This window comes from Vulpes vulpes, chromosome 9, assembly GCF_048418805.1.
Source record: "Vulpes vulpes isolate BD-2025 chromosome 9, VulVul3, whole genome shotgun sequence".
In the NCBI taxonomy this organism is placed as follows: domain Eukaryota; kingdom Metazoa; phylum Chordata; class Mammalia; order Carnivora; family Canidae; genus Vulpes; species Vulpes vulpes.
Window position 1 is genome coordinate 82,590,195 of NC_132788.1, and position 22,912 is coordinate 82,613,106.

The 22,912-nt window shown below is 45.1% G+C and overlaps 1 protein-coding gene across 5 annotated transcripts in view; it reads right to left on the bottom strand.

Annotated features, from left to right (window-relative positions):
* Nucleotides 1-6,357, bottom strand: part of PTPRG (protein tyrosine phosphatase receptor type G) — a 701,447-nt gene extending 695,090 nt beyond the window's left edge. For all 5 annotated transcript variants that reach the window (XM_072720551.1, XM_072720550.1, XM_072720548.1 and 2 more), the window contains exon 1: nt 5,508-6,357. In XM_072720551.1, coding sequence (XP_072576652.1) covers nt 5,508-6,357 — 850 coding nt within the window. The remainder of the gene's footprint in view (nt 1-5,507) is intronic.
* Between the last annotated feature and the right edge of the window lie 16,555 nt (nt 6,358-22,912).

Genomic DNA, 22,912 nt, shown 5'->3' on the forward strand with positions numbered 1-22,912 from the left:
TATTTCAATCGTCAGACTTTCCCGAAAATGAAATTCACCTACATTACTTTCAGATTTATTTTTTTAAAGAGATTTTAATAATTCCTCGGTCTTGGAACACGGAGACCAAGAATTGCAGGGAAAAGTAAACAAGGTTTTTTAAAACACATGTCATTTTTGGTTTTGGTTTGTTTTTTAAAGATTTTATTTATTTGACAGAGAAAGAGTACAAACAGGGGGAGTGGCAGACAGAGGTAGAGGGAGAGGCAGGCTCCTGGCTGAGGAAGAAGCCCAACGTGGGGCTCGATCCCATGACTCTGGGATCATGACCTGAGCCGAAGGCTGACGCTTTATCCAGGCACCTCAACACATGTCATTTTTGAAGTGATTTTTTTTTGGTTACAATTCCTGGTAAACACAACTCCACCCCCTTGACCCCCCCAAAAAAAAATCAAAACAAAGTAACAGATAACCCTTTACCTTACAAATGTGCCTGAGATCTTTTCAGTGCACAGAACATTACTACAGTCCTGGGTTTACTTCTTTACAAGGAAAACAGTCTCTCCCATTTCTCAGGCAGAGACCCCAAGTACCTGGTCCCCAATATTTGCAAATATTGAGGACCTTATCTGTGTCAAAGCAACCTCATTCTGGGACAAAATCCACAAGCAACTCCCACTGCCACAAGGCTCTTCTCAAGGCAACATTTCCTTCTTTCCCAAAGCCTCTGCTCAGTACTCACAGGCTTTGCCTACATCAAGCTCTAGTGGGAGCTGGGCACACTTCCTTGGCCTCCTTTATATTATTAGACACACAGGGCTTTTATTTTCCACACATTCAAAAACATAGTTTTAGTGATTACCACTCATCGCCTGATAGCGGTCAACCTGTACCAAAGCACATCAAGGGCTTAATGGGGAGGGAAGGGGGTAGAGAGAATCAAGAATTGTTGAGAAAACTTCAGATAACTTTGGAAGTTGTGCTTTATGCTTCCATGGGGCACATGGAAGATGTGCCCCGGGATGAAAACGTTAATTATATATTTTTTTAATCTTGCAATTCAGAATGCACATCCATCTTACAATCTTTACCTTAGAAATACCATCGCATTGTTCTACATACTAGACAAAATGCTGAAATTCAGATTAAAAAAAAAACCTTTCACAGCATAAAAGTAAAGAGGTAAAGCAACAAAGCACTAGCTACATCTAATTTGCTGTCTTCACCTAGGTAAGGTTAATATAAGTGTTCCGGATTGTCCGTCTGGTCAAGAAGTCTCCAGAAAAACAACGGAGGGGTAAGATGGTAGAAAGAGAGTCCATAGTAATAACTGCTATTTTGTGGCACTTTTAATGATCTTACATGAATGGTAAGGAAGTCCATTTCAACCGGTGCACCAACATTTAACTGATTATGTTAAGTTGGGAATTTTTCAGAATACAAAGATGTATGTATGCAAAAGGGGTCTGGTTTGGTTTTGTTGTCCTTGCACTGCTTCATGTAAACAATATAATCTTCTACTCCATGCAAAGAAGTCTATAATTAAGGGGAGATGCTTCACTACTGAATAGTTCTTTTTCTCATTTCAGCCAACCTTTCCTTAACCTTTCTGTCTCCGGCAACAGCAACTTCCCATTTCTAAAAAGTCCTGATAAGACTGCTTGTATTAATGCTCTAACTTCATCAACTCTGGAAGAAGAAACAGCTTTAGACGGAAACATCAAAGACTGTATTCCACAATTGTGGCAGAAGGACCAAGTTTCAAGACTGGACAAATCTTCGTGTTCAAACAGGACATCTCAAGTGGGGGGGGGGGGGGGGGGGGAGGAAGGAGACCTGCATGATTTCTCACTCTATCCCGAAAGAGTAAAATTGCTGACTTTTGAATTTATTTTTGCATTTTTCTGAGAAGGCCATAAAGGATGTCCATCAGGAATAAGCGTGTACATGCAAATGCACCAAGAGACGGCGGAGAAGGAGATTCACTGGACATCAATCACGGATACTCTGATTCTGACACATCCAAAGTACACAGCAGAGCTTATCCATCTGAAGTGTTTCCAACGTCAGCCTCCTAGATGTAATGTAATTATGGTACAAACATATCAGAATCAAAGAGAACGGTTTTACTCTGAGGGCGGAAAGAGAGAAGAAATCAATAAAAAAAAAAAATTTTTTTTACGTTTCTGCTGAATAGCTTACAAATGTAAAATACATAAAATGTTAACCCTCTCAAGTACCGCATTTTATATCCTGTTGCAGGCATTTAAACTCTCAACGATTAGACAGGTATGCCAAAGGCTGAAATGAAGTAAGTATAAGATTTGCTTTAAAATACTGAGGTGTTAGGGAAGGTGGCAGGGTACAGAAAAGACCGAGTTCAAAATTACTATAACTGGGTAGAGGGATCCATAGGGTCCATCTTATTTTCCTGTTTTCATGGACCCATAGGGTCCATCTCATTTTCCTGTTTTCATGGATCCATAGGGTCCATCTTATTTTCCTGGTTTCATAAATCTTCCCATAACAGAGTATTTCTCATAAGATGTAGGGAAAGAATGTACTAGCCACTAAAACATGTTTGATAACACTTCTGCTCCGAGAAGTGGAAACTCCACTTGAAACGCTACCGAGATGCGAGTTCCCACACTTGCCATGTACCGTACTGTTGTCAGGAGACTAAAAGCCACCGTTTCCCACCAGCTGGGGAAAAGATGCGCGGCAGGGCTACCTCCAAAACCCTCCCCAGTTACAGCTCCCCGGTCCTCCTGAACAAGAGCTGCGAACAAATGCAACTGGAAAGTTGGTCGTTCTGAAAGGAAACAAAATAGCAAGGGATGTGGGGTTCAGACCTCGCAAAAGAGGACCCTGATCCAACACAGAAGCATCTTTATCCGTCGTGCCAAGCAGATAAACGCTTGCGAGGTGATGGAAGGCGAGAAGGGAGGGGGGGGGGGGTCCCAAAGAGAACGCGGCCCCCCCCCCTCCCCGGGTTCCGAGCGGCCCAGGCGCTGCAAGGCCCAGCCGAGGCCGGCTCCCTGCGCCCAGGGCGCACCCGCAGCCCCAGAGCCTCGCGCCCCGGGCGCGCGCGCCCCCTCGCCGCACCCACAAGGCCGAGCCGGACCCGAGGAGGCGGTGGCAGCCCCACCAGTGGCTCGGGGGCGCCCCCTGAGGTCCAGAGGCGTCGCGGCACCCTCGGAAAACGGAAAGCCGGCGTCTCCCAGGGCTCTGACATTTTAACTTTGCCTGGTGCCAGGGGCTGCTGGCGGCACCCTCTCCAGAGGCACTTGTCCAAACCCCTGCCCCTCCTTCCCTTCCCCTTAGGCTCTTAGGGGCGAGGAAGCGTGCTACTTCACCTCGCGGCGTGGGCACGGAAAGAAAACGTGCAAGATGAAAACTGTCCAAGCCCCACGAAGGCGGCATCGCTGGAGGTCCCATTTTGGATTTCAAGCTTCCTCAGACACCAGGAAAAAAGAAAACCACGGCCAACCCACTGGCTGCCATCCCCCGAGCTAAGGAGAAGGCCAGAAGTGGAACTAAAATTCCTTATTTCGCAAGGCTGCCCCCCACGGCCCCCATTACAAAGCTCGACCCCACTGTGCACCTGAGCCCCCTCGGGCTGGCAAGTCCAAGGCACAAAGTCTAGAAGGAGCAGATGGGGGGGGGGGGGGGGACCACAAATACTGAGCAAGTCTGTTAAGGGAGAGAAGGCTTTTTTTTTTTTTAATAGGGGAAATGTCCCCACCATCCCCAGCCCCGTGGAGGCAGGACCCTGGTAGGCCAACCGCAGGCCTCAGGGTTAGTGTGGACGCACGTCCTCGCGAGCCATCCGAGCTGGGTTTCTGGCAGTGGCAGGAGCTCCCTGCGGGTCCGGAGGGGAAGGAGGATGTGCAGAGGGGCAAGGGGGGCTTTGCCTCTCTGCTCCTCGAGGCCACCCGTGTGCCTGCACAAGGGACACTCGCTGCCACTCCCCGAGCGGGTCCCCGAGGGCAGCGAGAGCGCCCGCGCCCTGTTGCAGGGCGCGCGATGGAGCTGGGGGACCCGCTGCACCAAAACCCTGCGCTCAGGCCGCTCGGGGACAGGCGGCCGTGAGCAGGGAGGGCAGATACACCAGGGCACGTTCCTTTCTTCCTTCGCTCAGATAACCCCCTACCTACCTCTGGGTAGCCAAGAGCTACTGGATGAGAGGGCAGGAAAAAAGGAGGGGCTCCCTATCCTCAGAACAGCGAGATAAAAAAGCGAATCGCCCCCTCCTTCCCACCCTCTGCTAGGGCAGAGGACGTGGCCTCCACCCCCGGGGAGGGGGCCGGACAGACTCCAAGGAGCACCGGGGTGTAGGTGTAGCCGGTGGGGGGGGGGCTGCGCTGGGGAGAACAGGGGTGGGGGCGTCTGCACGAGGGGCGAGGGAGGCGGCTGGCCTCTGCCCTGCGGGAGGCGAGAGCAAAGAGGGCTCGGCCAGCGGAGGGCTGGAAGTGGAGGGTCGCCGAGCCGCACACCGCTGCGTGTGCAGATTTATCACGGTCCCCCGTGGCCAACACTGTTCCCGTCTTACGCCGGCCAGAAAGAAGCGAGTCTAGTCTAGGTCGGCCAGCCGGGAACAGCCTGCAAAAGGGCAAAGATGAAGGTAGGCAGGGCGCGCGAGACAGGAAGAAAATCCGCCCCGGCGCGAACAGCCACCCAGCCGCCGACCACCCCCGCCCCCCTGCGCCCCTACTGGAGCAGCCCCGCGGAGCAGAGTTGCAGGGTGCAGCGGCCGCCGCGGGCCGGGGCCGGGGCCGGGGCCGGGGCCGGGGCCGGGGCCGGGGCCGGGGGAGAGCCACCATCTCCCAGCCCCGGGCCCCCGCGCCCGGGAGGGCTGCCTCACTCCAGCACCAGAGCGCAGCCCCGCGGCGCCCCAGCCCCGAGCGGGGGTCGCCCCTCGCCCCGCGCACGAGAATGCAGGCTGCTGCCAACATCCCCGATCCTCCACCGTCAGCCTCCAGCTTCCGTCCTCCTAACCCCAGCCTCTCCAAAAAGGGTCAGGAGGCAGCAAAGCAAAGTCCCCCTCCTCCGGAGCGCTTTCGATCCTCTCGGGGGAGAGGGGCGCACCTTGGGCCCCCCCCCCCAAACCACAGAGGCATCCTCTCCCTGGCCCTAGGCTCCTCGAACGCCCCCAGAGCTCTCGCTCTCCCGAACGGTGGCGGATCAGCAAAGCGATCTTTTTTTATTATTATCATTTTCCCCACTCGGGCTCTCCGAGACATCCCCCACCCCCCGACCCCCGCCACGAACCCAAGCAAGAGCAGACCCCTACGGCCCCGGTCCCCCTTCCCGGGCAGCTCCTGCTTCCACCCTCACCAACCACCAGCCTCCCTAAACGCCGCCAGAAGCAGCGGAGCGGATGCCTCTGTCCTCTCTGCGTGCCCGGCCCCCCTGCACCCTCGCTGGGGTCCCCGGGACGGGCGCCCGAGCTCCGGTGCCGCGGCGGCAACTCCGCATCCCCCGCGCGCGCCGGCCAGGGCCGGGTCCGCTCCGCCGCCGGCACTCACCGGGGAAGCACACGACATAATGGAGCACGGAGCTGGTGATTTTCAGGAACAAAATCCACCAACACGGTTCCAGTAACCTCCGCATGTCCGAAAACGCACATCGAAAAGAGGAAGGCAGGGGGAGGGGGGGTAAACTTGTTGAATAAGTTCTCGCCTCCGAGTGAGCCTCCGCTAAGCCCCGGCTCGTCCCCGGCTCGCCCGCTCTACGGGGCCCCCCCTGCGCTCGGCGGCCCGAGTCGCCCCCCCCCGGAATCCGGGAAGCCGCCGAGCGCCCCCCGGAAAAAAAAAAAAAAAATCTCAAAAAAGTGACCGGGAACGCGGAGCCACGCTGGGGACGATCCTCGGCGGAGGAGGGCTGGGCTGCTTCCCGTCCAAAATCAAGAGCAAGCCGGGCGAGCAGGGCGCGCAGTCGGCGGCCGGCGACGATGCCCGGGGCCCGGGGTCCGGGGCCCGGGGCGCGCAGGGACCGCAGGCGGCAGCGGCGAGCAGCCGAAGATCCCCAACTTGAGTCGGCGGCGCAGCGCAGCCCGGGGGCCGGCGGGCGGCGGCGGGGCTGAGCGCGGCGCGGCGCGGCGCGGCGTCTCCCGGCTTCAGGCAGGCAGCTCCTTCCAGGGCCCGGGGAAGGAAGGAGGCATGTTTGCGCGCGGGGAAGGGGAGGGGAGAGGCGGGGGGAGCGAGGAGCCCCCCGAAATAGAAACGGCCGGAGGAGCACACAAAGGATCTCAGAGGGGCGCAGGGGCGAGGGCGCCTTCAGTCCATGCTCCTGAAAGTTGTGGCTCCAGCGCAGGCTGGGGAGGAACGAGGAGCGCGGGGCTGGAAACTGGCCATGCCTCCATACAGGAAGTAACATGTGAGCATGGATCCTGGCAGAGACTTTAAAGCCGGCGAGCGAGCGAGCAGGGGGCGCGCGGCGGCGGGCGCGGGGGCGCGCGGGCCGGGGCGGGGGGAGCGCGCGGCGGCGGGCGCGGGGGCGCGGGGGCGCGGGGGCGCGCGGGCCGGGGCTGCGGGCGGCGGGCGCGCGCTCACCGCGCTCTTAAAGCAGCCGCGCTCGGCTCGCGCGTCGGAGGGGGTCCCGCCGCCGGGTTCTCCCTGCGCGCGCGCGCGCTTTGGCGCCCCCTCTCCACCCGGGTGCGGGGCTGCGGGCTCGGCTCAGCCGGATCGGGGGAGGGGGAGCTGGGGACGGCTCTGGCCGGGTCTCCGAGACTCGGAGGAGGGCGGCTGCCTTGTTGAGCTGGCGAGTCTTTGCCAGATTCCAGTTCTGCGAGCTCTTAAAGACGCCGAGCTCTGCGCGGGCTTGGCGAGAGGGCGCCTCTCCGTGCGCGTTGCTCGCAGATCCCGGGCCTTTGGAGAGAGGGGCTGCATTGGGGTCGGAGGAGAGGACGCGGGCCGGGCGGCTGCCTTCCTCCTTAGGGCGGAGGGCTTCCCAGCTCGGCTCCAGCAGCGCCGCCGCGGGGCGCGCCCTGCCCAGTCCCCGCTCGCGCCCCCAGCCCGGCACAGCCCCCCGCCTGGAAACAAAGCCGAGAGAGGCCTGTGCACTCGGGCTGCGTCGGGGCTTAATTTTTTTTTTTCTTTTTTTTTTCTTCCTCCTTTCAGGCTTCCATTGGCCGAGTCCGCGGCTGGGGATGGGGGGAGGGGAAGATATCGATCCCAGGCTTGCAAAATGCAGCCCTTGCGGTCGCACACCCTCTCCCCCCTCTCGCCGCGACGCATCGGCGGCGGAGTTTTCCCAACTCGGCAGCTCGGCGGGAGCAGGGAAGGTTCCCGCGCTCGGGCCGGGCGGTGCGGAGAGCGCAGGAAGCGCGCCCCTCGCCCCGGGCTGGGGGAAAGCAGCGCCGCGGGGCTGGCCCGGCTTCCTGGCGGCTGCCCGGGGGTTAGCGATCCGGGAGAGGCGTCCGGTGCAAACGCGAGGACTGGGCTTATCTGTAATGAGTTTTGTCCCTTGGCTCTCGGTGAGAAGATCTTTATCGCTCAGACTTCTAAGCGCCCTATTTTCTCCCCTTCCGCGGGTGCCGAGAGTGGGGGAGGCCGGCTTCTGATGAAACGTTGTAAGCGAGCCAAGGTAATTTGCCATTTGTAATTTTTGCCTAATTTTTCCGCCTCTGTTGAAAAAGGCTTTCTGACCGATGTGTTTAACGTGCCCCTGCTGTTTCATCCCATCACACGGGGCCCCCCACCCACCCACCCAAACGTCCCAGCCGGATGCTAGGTTTTCAAATAATGTACAGATGTTCGGAGATCCTCCTGCAAGATGTGATGAGGGAAGCAGTTTCACACCCACACTTCCAGAAGAAAAACCTTTGAAAAGTTACGTTTGGGATTACAAACTAATAAAAGCCAGGAAGTTCCCGGGGAGGGCCCAGTGCTCTATCTTTAGCCCAACAGGGGTGAACACCCACCCTCAGTGTGGGTAATGGGTTTGTTTGCTTTGGAATTTGCTCCTTCCTGGTTTTGTTGGAATCCTGACTCCCCCCCCCCCCCCCCCCCCCATAAATGCTTGAGGCTCAGTTTTCTCGGGAGTGTTGTCTTTAAGGGATGTCCCTTTGTCAGCAGGAGCCGTGAGAGGGGTTAAAATGGGCCCTGCTTGTCTGGCTACCTTACTAAAGAGGGAATGGTAAAATCCGTGTAATTTGAATCAGAACAGAACACACCCGGGTAGACATCCCCAGGTGAGTTTCCTGCTTTGCAACATGTACATAATAAAAGCTGCCATTTGTGGAATGCCTGCTGCCGGTCCAGGCACTGTTGCCGAATTCTTTCCACCAAGTGTCCATTCAACAAATTCATTGAGCACTTACTGTGCAGGGCATAGTAGGAACACTACACTCGCGTGTAGCAAAAGGGCAAGACCTGTGACCTTTATGCAGCTTAACTTCCCAAGTGCAGGATACATTCTCCCCTGGAATCGCTACAAGGGCTCTGCCAGCAGGAGGGATTATTTTATTTTATTGACCAAGAAACATGCTCAGAAGAGTAAAATAATGGATTCCCCAGCTAGTGAGTAGTAGAGCTAGGATTCTGAGGCCTGTCTGCCTCCAGAAATTTGCAAACGCAAGGAAACTGATGGTTTGAGAAGACATTGAAATGTGGGTGAGAGAAGTGGCTTAGGAGTGGGGGTTTGGAGAGTAAATTGCCACCACCCTTAGGTATAGGATGCCCCACCCTAAAAATTAATGCTGAATTAGATCCAGGCTGGTGACTGTCCTGGGGCTCTCGGTCGATGTTTTGCATACTACTTTTGAGAGCACCCACCCACAACCCAGGCCTCACCAGATCCCATAATAAAATAGAAATTTGAATGAATGCCACACAGGATGCCTTTTCATTCGTTCTACAACCAATTACAGAACAGCTCATACATACCAGACACTGTATCAAGTGTTGACAACACAGAATGACCAGGCATTGAACCTGACAATGCGCCCACCTGATGATTACAACCCACCTCCCAGGAATGTGGGAACTGCACAATATGGTGAGCACCCCAGGAGAGTTGGTGTGAGGGGCCCTGGGAGTGCCAAAGGAGGGAAAACATACCCTGATAAGACGATAAGGCCACAAAGAGAGAGGGCTAGTATTGGTAATAAATTACCCCCAAACTGGGAACCCTGGGTGGCGCAGCGGTTTGGTGCCTGCCTTTGGCCCAGGGCGCGATCCTGGAGACCCAGGATCGAATCCCACGTCGGGCTCCCGGTGCATGGAGCCTGCTCCTCCCTCTGCCTGTGTCTCTGCCTCTCTCTCTCTCTGTGACTATCACAAATAAATAAAAATTAAAAAAAAAATTAAATTACCCCCAAACTTAGCAGCTTCAAACAGTACATATTTATTATCTCACAGCTCTGTAGGTCCAAAGCTGGTGTGCAGCCTAACTGGGTCTTCTGCTCAGGCTCTCCCCATGGATGCAATCAAGGTGTCCACCAGGCATCCTCAACTGCAGCTAAGGGTCCTCCAAACAGTTCATTCAGATTATTGACAGAATTCAATTCTTTGTAGTTGTAGGACAGAGAAATTTCTTTCTGGTTGTTGGCTGGAGGGAGATCTCAGCTAGAGATGGTCTTCCCGTCCAAGCCGTGCGGCCCTCTCACATAATGGCCACTCGCCCTGCCAACAAAGAATCTCCCTACAGACAGCTATGTAGGAGTTTTGGGAGTGACCATCCCATCACTTTTGGCGTAAGATATAACCTAATGGAGTAACTATCCAATCACATTCATAGTCCTAACCTACTCTTGGAAGAGGGGATTATACACCATGAGGTAGAATTTTGGGGACCATCTTGGGGTTCTGCCTACCATAGTGTTGGTGATCCATTTTGAATATAGACTGACAGTTACACGTGATCACTCTCAAGCCAGTTTAGTTGACTTCTGATGTGACTTATACCTGTTTGAACATGGGTGACTTAACTACTTCATGCCTGTTTCTTCACTTGTAAAGAGAGTAATAACTGCCCCTACTTCTAAATTGAGAAGATTAAAAGGAGTTAAAAGAGTGAAATAAAAAAAAAGAGAGAGAGAGTAAAGTACTGGGAGGCCTGGGTGGCTCAGCAGTTGAGCATCTGCCTTTGGCTCTGTTCGTGATCCTGGAGTCCCGGGATCAAGTCCCATGTTGGGCTCCCTGCATGGAGCCTGCTTCTCGCTCTGCCTATGTCTCTGCCTCTCTCTGTGTGTCTCTCATGAATAAATAAATAAAATCTTCAAAAAAATAAAAGATAAGAGTGAAGTACTTAGAGCAATGTAGAGTACCTAATAAGCATTTAATAAATGTAAGCTATTACTGTTATTTGCTCAACAAGCCTATGCAAGAAGGGGTGAGTGTGTTACTTTCTACCTGTTTAACTTCCATGTCTTTTCTTCCAGTAACAGCACCCCAGTTTTCCTTTGTACCAATCTCTACGGATGGTCTTGGTCCTTCTTCCTCCAGTGCTATCCTCTCCCTTTCTACCACACTGGTTCAGCATGGACATATGTCCCAGCCTTGACCATTTGGAGCATCTCAGCCTTCTGGCCTGATGGGGTTAGTAACAGCCACAAGTTTCCACTGGGTCCAATGAAAGTCAGACTTCCTCCTAGGTTTGTCAAGTTGGATGACTGATGACTTTAAGCCTCAGCAAGAAAGGAGGGTTCCACTTGGGAGGTGCCTGATTGAGAATGAAGCTGATACTCAGAGGAAAACAAAGTGGAGAGAGGGAAGCCAACAAACCTCTGACTTAATCACTTGAGTCCTTGAAGTAAGTCCTACTGGAAGCCAGACCAGACCCCTGGACTTTTCAGTTACTTGAGCTGATAAGTTCCTTTTATTCCTTTTGCCTTTTTGAGTTGAGTTTTTATTAAGTTGAAACTAAAATCTTGAAACCTAGAACTGATTGCAAAAGATCAGTAAAATATCCACACTTTACAAAGAAAGAAGCAGGAGCTCTTAGAAGTAAGTGATTTAGCCAAGGTGATTGAGATAGTAAACAAAAGACTCAGATCTACTGTATCAATCATTTATTGTTGTGTAACAAATCACTCCAATATGTAGTAACTTGAAACAACACTTTTTTTTATATATACTTTATTTATTTATTCATGAGATACACACAGAGAGAGAGGAAGAGACACAGGCAGAGAGAGAAGCAGGCTCCACACAGGGAGCCCGAGGCAGGACTCCATCCCAGCACTCCAGGATCACGCCCTGAGCCAAAGGCAGACAACCGCTGAGCCACCCAGGCATCCCCCCCCTTTTTTTTTTAATGTTGATTTTGTAGGCCAGCAATTTGTGCTCAGTTAGGCGGTACTTCTGCCGGTCATGTCCGAGATCACTCATGCAGCTCTAGCACCAGCTGCCAGAGCCTCAACTAGGTCTGCCTGGTCCAAGATGGCCTCACTCACATGCCCGGCAATTAGTGCTGTTGGCTAGGACACCTCAATTCTCATCCACTGACAATTCCAGCAGCCAGCCTCAAACTTACTCACAAAATGGTCTTGGGCTAGTAGGAATGAGAGTGGAGGCTACAAAGTATCTTGAAATCTAGACTCACCAGAGACATCACATCACTTCCATTGCAATTTATTGGTCAAAGCAAGTCTAAAACCCCCAGTTTAGGAAGAGGGAGAAATAGACTCTAATTCTTATGGGGAGAAGCAGCAAACACTCCTTGCAAATGGGGTATGAAAATGAGGATGAGAGGAATGGTGGCCTTTGCAAAAATCTAATCTGTTAAAACTAAATGATGCCTGTAGGTTAAATGGTGTCTCCCTAAAAAAAGAAATGCTGAAGTCCTAACCCTTAGTACCTCAGAATATGACATTATTTGGAAACAGGGTCTCTACAGAGGGAAGTTAAAACGAGGTCATTAGAGTATGCTAATCCAACATAATCGATGTCCTTACAAAAAGAAGAAATGTGGACACAGATACAGACAAGTACAGAGAGAAGACAATGTGCAAACTTGGGAAATAGATGGCCATGTGACTGAGGTGACACATTTATAAGCCAAGGAATACCTAGGATTGATGGCAAACACTGGAAGCTGGGAAGAAGCAAGAAAGACTTTCCCTACACGCTTCAGAAGGAGCCTGGCCCAGGCAACACTTTGATTTTGGACTTCTAGCATCCAGAACTGTGCACCAATAAATTCCTGCTGTTTTAAGCTACCCAGTTTATAGTACTTTGTTAGAGCGGCGCTAGGACACTGCAGAGAGGCCATTAACCTTTTCCCCTTAAATGGTTTTCATGTATAGACAAACCACACTTGTGACTATGTTTTCAAACTCACAAGTAAATCTTTGCAAAAAAACAGTAACAACAGAAAACCTATTCTAGTCATTCTGACTTCAGAATCGGAGGCAATGTTTATTTTAGGGTAAAATAAATAAAGACAACAAAATATGTTTATTCTGAAAAATTATAAAAAAGAGATACTTCAAAGACCTCTAATAATAATGATTCTTGCCATTATATAATGCCCTATATTCAGTGGCCTAAAGAGAATGAACAAGTAGTGGCACTATTTTAATACATTATTTAAAAGTAGGATTAAATACTGTCAGCAAAAATGATTGATAAAGCCATTTTGGTTACAAGTAACGGAAGCACTGGGGCACATGGGTGGCTCAGTGGTCGAGAGTCTCTCTGCCTTGGGCTCAGGTCATGATCCCGGCATCCTGGGATCGAGTCCTACGTCGGGCTCCCTGCAGGGAGTCTGCTTCTCCCTCTGTCTATGTCTCTGCCTCTCTCTGTGACTCTCATGAATAAATAAATGAATCTATTAAAACACACACACACACACAAGTCACAGAAGCACCACATGGACTAGTTGGGGCAAAGAATGGAAGTTAATGATTTCTATCACTGGTGGGAAGTTTAAAGCTTTAGGTAAACTGTATCCAGGGTCTTCAATGATGACTCTAAATTCCCTTTTGAGCTCTGATGGTTCTGCTTACCTTTCCTTTGGCTTTCTTTTCTGGCTCTGAGTGATACCTGTTCTCAAATGGAGATGTATCCCAATTCCATACTGACTCCCCAAAATGTGTTTTGATTGACCTTGCTTGGGCTCTATACTTCTGCCTGGACTAAGGTAACAGACTTGACAAAACGTAATAGATACAAGGCCTACTTTGATTTTCAGCACACTAGAAGAATATGGAACAGGAGAAGAATAGGCAGCAAAAAAAGTAGCTATAATCTCATTTAAGCCTTGACAACAGTCTTGTGAGGTGGGAACTATTATTATTCCTATTTTAAAGAGGCTCTCCACTGACCTTGAGGCTTGGTGCCAGCTAGATCCCAGGACCCTGAGATCAGGACCTGAGCCTCAAACAGGGGCTCAACCAACTGAGCCACCCAGGAACACCCCCCCCCCATTATTATTATTTTAAACAAGTAAAAAATAAGGCATCAGACACTTGGGTCATTGGAAGTACCGCTACCAAGGAATGCGAGGTAAGGTAGAGGCTCAGTCACTGGAATACACTAGGTTCAGAAGGTAAGTCTTAAAGCCTAGCTACCAGACCTAAATGCTAAAGTCAAAGCCAAAATCACAGTAACATGATTCACAAACATGGTGGGTCCAAAGCAATCAGAGATGGTGGCAACAATTCATGAAGAAGAATCTTCATCCCACTATCTCCAGCTAAAAATTGGAAAAAAGTAAATTTTCAACTATAGCAGATCAATTAAATAGTTATATTTATCTAGTGGAATATTAGGCTGCTATTTACAATGAAATTGTAGTTGCTTTTGAAATTGAATGTGTTAAAACCTAAAATAGTTTTCACAGACATAATATTTTCCACAATTGCAGAAAATAAAGGGATTTGAAATAAATATGAAATATATGGAACCAATGGATTTAAGTTTTCTGTTTAGGATTTCTGTTAATGAAGGAAGCTCCCAAATTTTTCTAAAGAGACTGGTTTTTTTTTCACATATACAATATCTCAGCAACCTAACCCCCTAAAAAAAAAACAAGCAAACAGTAAAAAAGGAAGGAAGGAAAAAAAGAAAGAAGAAAGAAAGAAAGAAAGAAAAAGAAAGAAAGAAGGAAAGAAAGAAGAAAAGAAAAGAAAAAAGAAAAGAAAAGAAAAAAGAAAAGAAAAAAAAAGAAAGAAAGGGAGAGAAAATTCTCATGCAGAATATTCCTTGATAATGCTAAATGCTGGTAAAAATGCAGTGAACTGGGTACTTGTATAGTACTAGTGGCATATGATTTGGTAAATGTCCTGAAAAAATATTAGTCAATATATATATATATACAATGAACCTTAAAAATATTTATATCTTTTAGCCCAGGAATTTAGTACTCTCTTAAAACAGAGATAATAGGGGCACCTCGATGACTCAGTTGGAAGAACATATGACTCTTGATCTTGGCATGGTAAATTAGAGCCCCATCTTGGGTGTAGAGATTACTAAAAAATAAATAAATAAACTTTTAAAACAGATAAGAGGTGTCAACTATACTTGAATTTAAAAAAAGAATAGGGTGGCCCAGCAGTTGAGGATCTGCCTTCAGCTGAGGGCATGATCCTGGGATCCGGAAACGAGTCCCACATTGGGCTCCCTGTAGGGAGCCTGCTTCTCCCTCTGCCTGTGTGGTTTTGTTTGTTTGTTTGTTTGTTTTTGTTTTTGTTTTTTGTTTTTTTATTCATGAGAGACACACATAGAGAGAGAGGCAGAGACACAGGCAGAGGGAGAAGCAGGCTCCATGCAGGGAGCCCAATGTGGGCCTCCATCCTGGGACTCCAAGATCACACCCTGAGCCAAAGGCAGATGCTCAACCACTGAGCCACCAGGCGTCCCCTTCTCCCTGTATTTCTGCCTCTCTCTCTCTCACTCTGAGTCTCTCGTGAATAAATAAATAAATCCTTTTTAAAATAATAAAAAGAATAAATAAAATACAGTACCTAAATAAATAATAAATAAAATAATAGAGGGATCCCTGAGTGGCTCAGCGGGTTTAGCGCCTGCCTTAGCCCGGGGCATGATCCTGGAGTCCCAGGATCGAGTCCCACATCAGGTTCCCTGCATGGAGCCTGCGTCTCCCTCTGCCTGTGTCTCTGTCTGTGTCTCTGCCTCTCTCTCTCTCTCTCTGTATCTCTCATGAATAAATAAATAAAATCTTTAATGAAAAGATGAGCTTTGCTCATCTAAAAAAAATAAAAACAAAATAATAGAGACATATTCATAAAGGATTATGGGAAAGTATTGTCCATCATTAGGGGAAAATAAATGTTAGTTAAAAAAAGAGGAGGATCAGAAATAAAAATCTTTCAAAAATGGTTATAAAGGTGTTCCTTGCAATAATATTTATAACAGGAAATTATACATAAAAACAATTGAAACACCTATCATTGATATAATAGATTATTACATAGGATTTAAGTTACATTTATGAGAACATGGGAAAAATGCTTACCTTGCTTTGTAAGGTAAAAATGTAAACACAGATTCATAGTTTTAGCTTAACTTTATAAAAAATAAATATATGTATGTTATTGGAAGAAAATACACTAAAATATTTTAAATGATTACCTTAAGATGGTAAAACTACCAGTGATTTTTATTTTCTTCTTTATATTTCTGATACCTTTAAACTTTTTAAAATAAACTTATTTTAAAAAAACAAAAAACAGAGACGGGCACTTGGGTGGCTCAGTCAGTTGAGTGTCCAATTCTGGATTTTGGCTCAGGTCATAACATCAGGGTTGTGAAATTGAGCCCTTAGTTGGGCTCTGTGCTGGACTCTGTCCCTCTCCCTCTGCCCCACACCCCCTCTAAAAAAAAACCAAACATTTATAGTGATATCAACATCATGGTGGCGTAAGATGTCTCTTGTTTTTGTCCTAACAACAAAACTTGACATTCATCCACAAAAATGTACTTGAGGAAGCTAGGGGATCCAGCACCATTCATGAAGTAGCCCAGAAGGAGTTGCCCACCCATGTATAAGAAAATAGGCCGACAGATTTCAGTATCAGCTGTGTACCCTGCAGTGACCTGCAAACTGGCTCTAGCTCCTCTTGGCCACAGACTGAAAGCCCATGAAAAACAGTGTCTTAGACTATCACTTACAGACCAGAGAGCCTCTGTGGATGTCTAGGTTTCTGGAGGAGAAGTTCCAGTACAATACTGGAGAAAATTTTTTTTCTAATTTTTTAGTTTAATTTATATATATGTATATATAAAACATATATATACATGTATATGTTTGGACACATTAGAATGGTTATTTAGCATCGACCAGAGAAGGAGACTGCTACTTTAAAATGCACAAACAGCATGCAAAACTTCAAAGAACATGAAAAATCAAAGAAACATGAGGATCACAATAATCTTCCAATAATCAAACCCACAAACATGAAGAATAGAAGGAGACTTAAATACCCTACTTTTCACAATGGATAAATCATGTACACAGAAAATCAAGCAAATATTGGATTTGAACCATACTTTAATAACCAAGTGAACTAGCAGACATGCAGAATACTCCATCAAACAGCAGCGAATACACATTATTCTCAAGTGTACCTTGATCATTCTTCAAGATAGACTATATAATGGTCACAAAACAAGTCTTTGCAAATGTAAGATTAAAATCACACCAAATAGGGACGCCTGGAGGCTCAGTGGTTTAGCACCTCCCTTCCACCCAGGGCATGATCCTGGAATCCTAGGATCAAGTCCCACATCGGGATCCCTGCATGGAGCCTTCTCCCTCTGCCTGGGTCTCTGCCTCTCTCTGTGTCTCTCATGAATAAATGAATAAAATCTTAAAAAAAAACAACCAAATATCTTTTGTGACCATAGTGATATGAAACTAGAAGTCAGTAATAGGAGGAAAGCTGGAAAATTCACAAATATGTTAAAATTAAACAAAATACTTCTGAACAACCAATGCACCTAATAAGAAATAAAAGAAAATTAAATAGTAAAATATCTTGAAAAAAAGGGAAACATAACATGCCAAAACCTATAAGATGCTGCAAAAATAGTACCAAGAGGGAAGTTCACAGTGATAGGTTGTAAAAACATTTTTTAAAAGAAATATCTCAAATAAACAATATAACTTTACAACTCAAGGAACTAGAAAAAGATGAACAAACTAAGCCCAAAGTTAGTAGAAGGAAGAAAATGAAGATTAGAGCAGAAATAAATGAAATAGAAACCAGAAAAACAATAGAAACAATCAATGAAAAAAGCTGGGGTTTTTTGAAAAGGCAAACCAATTTGATAAACCCTTAGACTAAGAAAAATAGAGGGAAGACTCAAATAAATAAAATCAGACATGAAAGAGACATACAACTGACACTACAGATACATAAAGAATCAAAAGAGGATATAATGAAGAATAGTACAACAAAAAATTGAATAACTTGAATGAAATGGATAAATTCCTAGAAACATACAACCTACCAGGACTGAATCATGAAGAAATAGAAAATACGAACAGAATGATAATGAGTAAGGAGATTCAAAAACCTCCCAAAAAAGAAATCAAATCAAAATCAAAAACCTCCCAAACAAAGAAAAATCCAGGGCCCGATGGTTTCCCTTGTGATTTCTATCAAGTATTTGAATAGGCATTAACACCAATCATTCTCAAACACTTTCCAAAAAATTAAGAGGAGGGAACACTCCCAAACTTATTTTACAAAGCCAGCATTACCCTGATACCAAAGTCAGATAAGGATACCGGAAGAAAAGAAAACTATAGGCCAGTATCCCCAATGAATACAAATTCAAAAACTCTCAATAAAATAATAGCAAACACATAGAAAGGATTATATTGCATGATCAAATGAGGTTTATCCCTGGGATACAAGGATGATCAATATATACAAATCAATACATGTGATACTCCACATTAATAGAATGAAAGATAAAAATCATATGATCATCTTCCTAGATGCAAGAAAAAGCATTTGACAAAATATAACATCCTTTCATGTGAAAACACTCAACAAATTTGGCATAGAAAGAATAAACCTCAATATAAAAGGCCATACATGATAAGCTCACACCTAACACCATATTCAACAATGAAAGACTGAAAGTTTTTCTTCTAAGAGCAGGAATAAGGTAAGAGTTCACATTCTCGCCACTTCTATTCAACATAGGATATCTGAAAGTCCTGGCCAAAGCAATCAGGCATGAAAAAAGGAATAAATGAAAGACAAATACCACATGATTTCACTTATATGTGGCATTTAAGAAAAAAAAAACAAATGAGCAAAGAAAAAAGGAGAGAAAGACCAAGAAACAGATACTTAACTGTAGAGAACAAACTAATGGTTATTGGAAGAGATTGGAATAAAGGAGTGGGTGAAATAGGTGATGGGGATTAAGAATGAACTTGTCATGATGAGCACGAGGTGACATATTGAATTGTTGAATCTCTATTGTACACCTGAAACTAATATATAACTTAAGTATGCTGGAATTTAAAAGAAAAAGAAATAAAAGGCATCCAAGATAGTAATGAAAGAGTAAAATTGTCTTTGTTTGCAGATGATATGATCTTATATGTAGAAAATTCTAAACACTGCACCCTAAAACTATTGGAACTAATCAATCAGTTCAATAAAGTTGCAGAATTCAAAATTAACATACAGAAATTAATAATTGCATTTTTATACACTAATAATGAAATATCTTAAAAAGAAATAAAACAATCTCACAATAGCATTTAAAAAACAATAAAATACTTAGGAATGAACTTAACCAAGGAGATGAAAGATCTGTACACTGAAAACTATAAGACGTTGATGAAAGAAATTGAAGAAGATATAAATAAATGGAAAGACATCCCATATTCATGGGTCAGAAGAATTCATATTGTTAAAATATCTATCCTATCTAAAACCAGCAATAGATTGAATGCAATCCCTATAAAATTCTGAATACTAATAAGTGAGTTTAGCAACGTTCTAGGATACAAGGTTGACCTACAAAAATAACTCATATGTCTATATATAGACAGTAAATAATAGGAAACTGAAAACCAAAAAACTAATTTCCAATACATCCAAAAAATGAAATGCTTGGGTATAAGTCTAGCAAAACATATGTAAGATCATTATACTGAAAACTACAAAATACTGATTAAAGAAATCAAAGTAAAGCTAAATATAGGAAAGATATACCATGTTCATGGATTGGGACATTCATTATAGTTAAAATGTAAACTTTCAATAAATTTATAGATTTAATGCATTTCTAGTCAAAATCCTAGGAGGACCCTTATCTAGATACAGACAAGCTGATTCTAAATGTATGGAAAAGAAAAGGCACTAAAATAGACAATCAATTACAAAAAACAAAGAATAAAGTTGGAAGCCTCACATATTACATGATTGTAAGACATACTATAAAGCCATATTAATCAACTCAGTATGGTGTTGGCGGAGGTTTAGACACATAATACAAGGAAATAGAAAAAAGGAATTCAGTAATAGATCCACAATTATGGCCAATTCATTTTTACAAAATACAAAGGCAATTTATAAGGATTTCTCTCAACAAATGATATTGGACAGTTGGACATTCATTGCAAAAAACTCCAATCCTTAGCCTATGCCACATACCTTACACAAAAATTAACTCAAAATGGATCATAAATCTAAATTTAAAACATAAAACAATTAAAAAATTTAGAAGTCTTAGTGAAAATCTTTGTGATCTTGGGTTAGACAAATTGTTCAATAATATATCAAAAGCACAATTCATAAAAGAAAAAATCAATATTACTTCAGCAACATAAATAATTTTGTTCTACAAAACACAGTTAAGAGACTGAAAAGACAAGCTACAGATTCAGAGAAAATATTTGCAAATCACATATCCAACAAATGACTTTAAAGAACTCAAAATTCAACAATAAGAAAATAAGCAAAAATGGGCAAAAGATATAAATGGACACTTCACCAAAGAAGATATATGGGTGACAAATACATGAAAAGCTGTTCAACATCATAATGTATTATGAAAATGAATATTAAATCATAATAGATATCACTACATACATATTAGTATGCCTTTTTATTTTTTTTAAGATTTTATTTATTTATTCATGAGAGACAGACAGAGAGAGAGAGAGAGAGAGAGAGAGGCAGAGACATAGAGAGGAGGCAGTCTCCATTTTAGGCACCCCAATGTGGGACTCGACCCTGGGACTCTAGGATCATGCCCTGGGCCAAAGGCAGACACTCAACTGCTGAGCCACCCAGGAGTCACTAGAATCCCTTTTTTAAAAAAGTCTAATGTACCATGTGCTAGGTAGGATACAAGGCAAATGGAACTCTTATTCATTGCTGGTGGGGATAAGAAATGGTACAACCACTATGGAAAATATTATAAAGTTTAACGTATGCTTACCATAGGACCTAAAATTCCACTTTAGGTATTTACTCAAGTGAAATGCAACTTCTGTTTGCACAAAACTCTATGAACAAATGTTTACAGAGGCTGTATTCATAATCACCAGAACCTGGAAACAACCCAAGTGCCTTCGATGGGAGAATGAATAAGCAAAATTGTGGGGCATCTAAACAATAGAATATTACTCATCAATATAAAGGTTTGAACTATTAATACATGCTACCATTTGGACGAATTTCAAAGGCATTATCCCAAATATAGGCAGCCAGTCTCAAAATTTACATTTGTATGGTTCCATTTATGTAACATTCTGGAAACGATAAAACTATAAGGATAGAGAACAGATAGTAATTGCCAGGGGTGAGGAATATAGAAAAGATTTGACTATAAAGGGGCAGCATGAGGGAGAGAGTTTTTGAGGTGATGGAATTGTTTGTATCCTGATTTTGATGGTAGTTATACATATTCATGTGCATGTGTTAAAACTCACAGAACTATGCACCAAAAAATAAGTCTATTTTACTGTATGTAAATTTTATTTTATTTTTTAAAAGATTTTATTTATTTTTTTGAGAGAGACAGAACACACAGAAGGGGGAAGGAGGGAGAATCTGAAGCAGACTCTGTGCTGAATGCAGAGCAAACATGGGGCTTGATTCCATGCCCCTGAGATTATGACCTGAGCCAAAACCAAGAGTTAGCTGCTTAACTGACTGAGCCCCTCAGGTGCCTCTATTATGTGTAAATTTTAAAAACAATTTTAAAATGCTGGTTCATATAACATTGACTTCAGGAATAGTTAAATTCAGGGGCTTAAACAATGTCAGCAAGTATTAGTATCTCTCCAATTCTGTGTTTTTTACACTAGGCTAGATTTATTTCAAGCCTGGCCTTTACATTGATAGGACTGACTCATTGCACCACCTTGGGTCATGTGTCCATCCTGGCATTTTGGATGCCATCCATCAGAGCCAGAGAAATGGAATAGCTAATTGCTAGGCCTGGGTCATACATATGCCCCACCCTACCTGAGGATAAAACTGATCCAATCCACAGGGACTGAGAATGTGGGAGATGTTGTTGCTCCAAGAAAAATCAAGTCACTGTTACTAGAATAAAAAGAATATATGCCAGACAGGCAGAAACAATGGATGTCTCTGGCTTCTACCTGGTATGTCTTTATTTCTGAATTGTACTCGACTACATGGTATTTTATCTCGAAACCATAAATTCTTTGCAAAGACTGCCCCTATTTTCATTTCTAACAGCAAATACATTTTCCCCCACATAGTAGGTGATCAATAGTATTAGTAGCATGCATGAATGATAAAATAAGTGATAACTAAGTATATATGAGTATGCTTATAAAACGATACATTTGTGTATACATCAAAAGCCTCTAAAGGCACATTATTTCATGTTTCTCCGCAACCACATTAATAGCCATGTTTCTGTTCAATCTTGCTTCTCTCTGCTGAGGTCTTAACACGTACAGCTCAGTTTTCCAACAATGGCAAATCAATCATTACATCATCATCCATCATGTCTGAGTTCTCAGTAATGAAGGTGTCTTTCTTTCCACATTAGCAATTTGGGTGGGCAAAAGAGCCGTAAAGATGTATGACAGAAGACTGGATTGGATTAAGCAAGGTTAAACAAGATTCCATTTTTCTGGGTCCCTTTTGGCTGCAGGAATTTTGTTGATCTACAGAATGAAGGGGCCAATTGTTTGGAAGTTTTTTCTTTACACTCTCAGAAGAAAATTGTACTGAAATCATTTTTTGCTCTGTTATTGGAATAGCAGTGAGCTGGAGAAAGCAGCCCAAAACAATGACTGGTTTATTTTGAAGTTATTAAATGAAATACTTTGTTTACCTAAAAATCATAATTTGGAGCAGCTGCGGGGTCCGGGTTAATTGTTCTGAAGCACTACAATTTCAGTGTGCTCATTGCCAAAGCCAACCCAGCTCCACATAGCTCCCTTGACACCTTCTATTCTCCCAGGCCTCAGAATGTCCCATCCACGCTATTTTTTTTTTTTAAGATTTATTTATTTATTTGAGAAAGAGATAGAGCAAGTGGGGGGAGGGGCAAAGAGAGAGGGAGAGAAGAATTTCAAGCAGACTCCCCACTGAGTGGTGGAGCCCAATTTGGGGCTCAATCCCATGACCCTGAGATTATGACTGGAGCCGAAACGAAGAGTTAGAGGCTTCACTGCACCACCGAGAACCCCCTCATCCACAGCCTTTTGTGTGTTTTGGAGGCTTCACAGTGAATTTCCACTTCATGGTCTTTGCAGTCGCCCATCCCTCCAGCTCAGGTTTCTTAACATGGGCTCTATTGGCATTTGGGTGCGGATAATTCTTTGCTGTGAGGGCTGGCTTGTACATTTTAGGATGTTTAACAGCATCCGTAGCCTCTACCCAATGGATGCCAGTAGTGCTCCTCTATCCCCCTAGATGAGAACACCAAAAATGTCTCCAGACATTGCCATTACCCGCTGGCTAGGAGCGAAATCACCCCTGGTTAAGATCACTGTTCTGCTG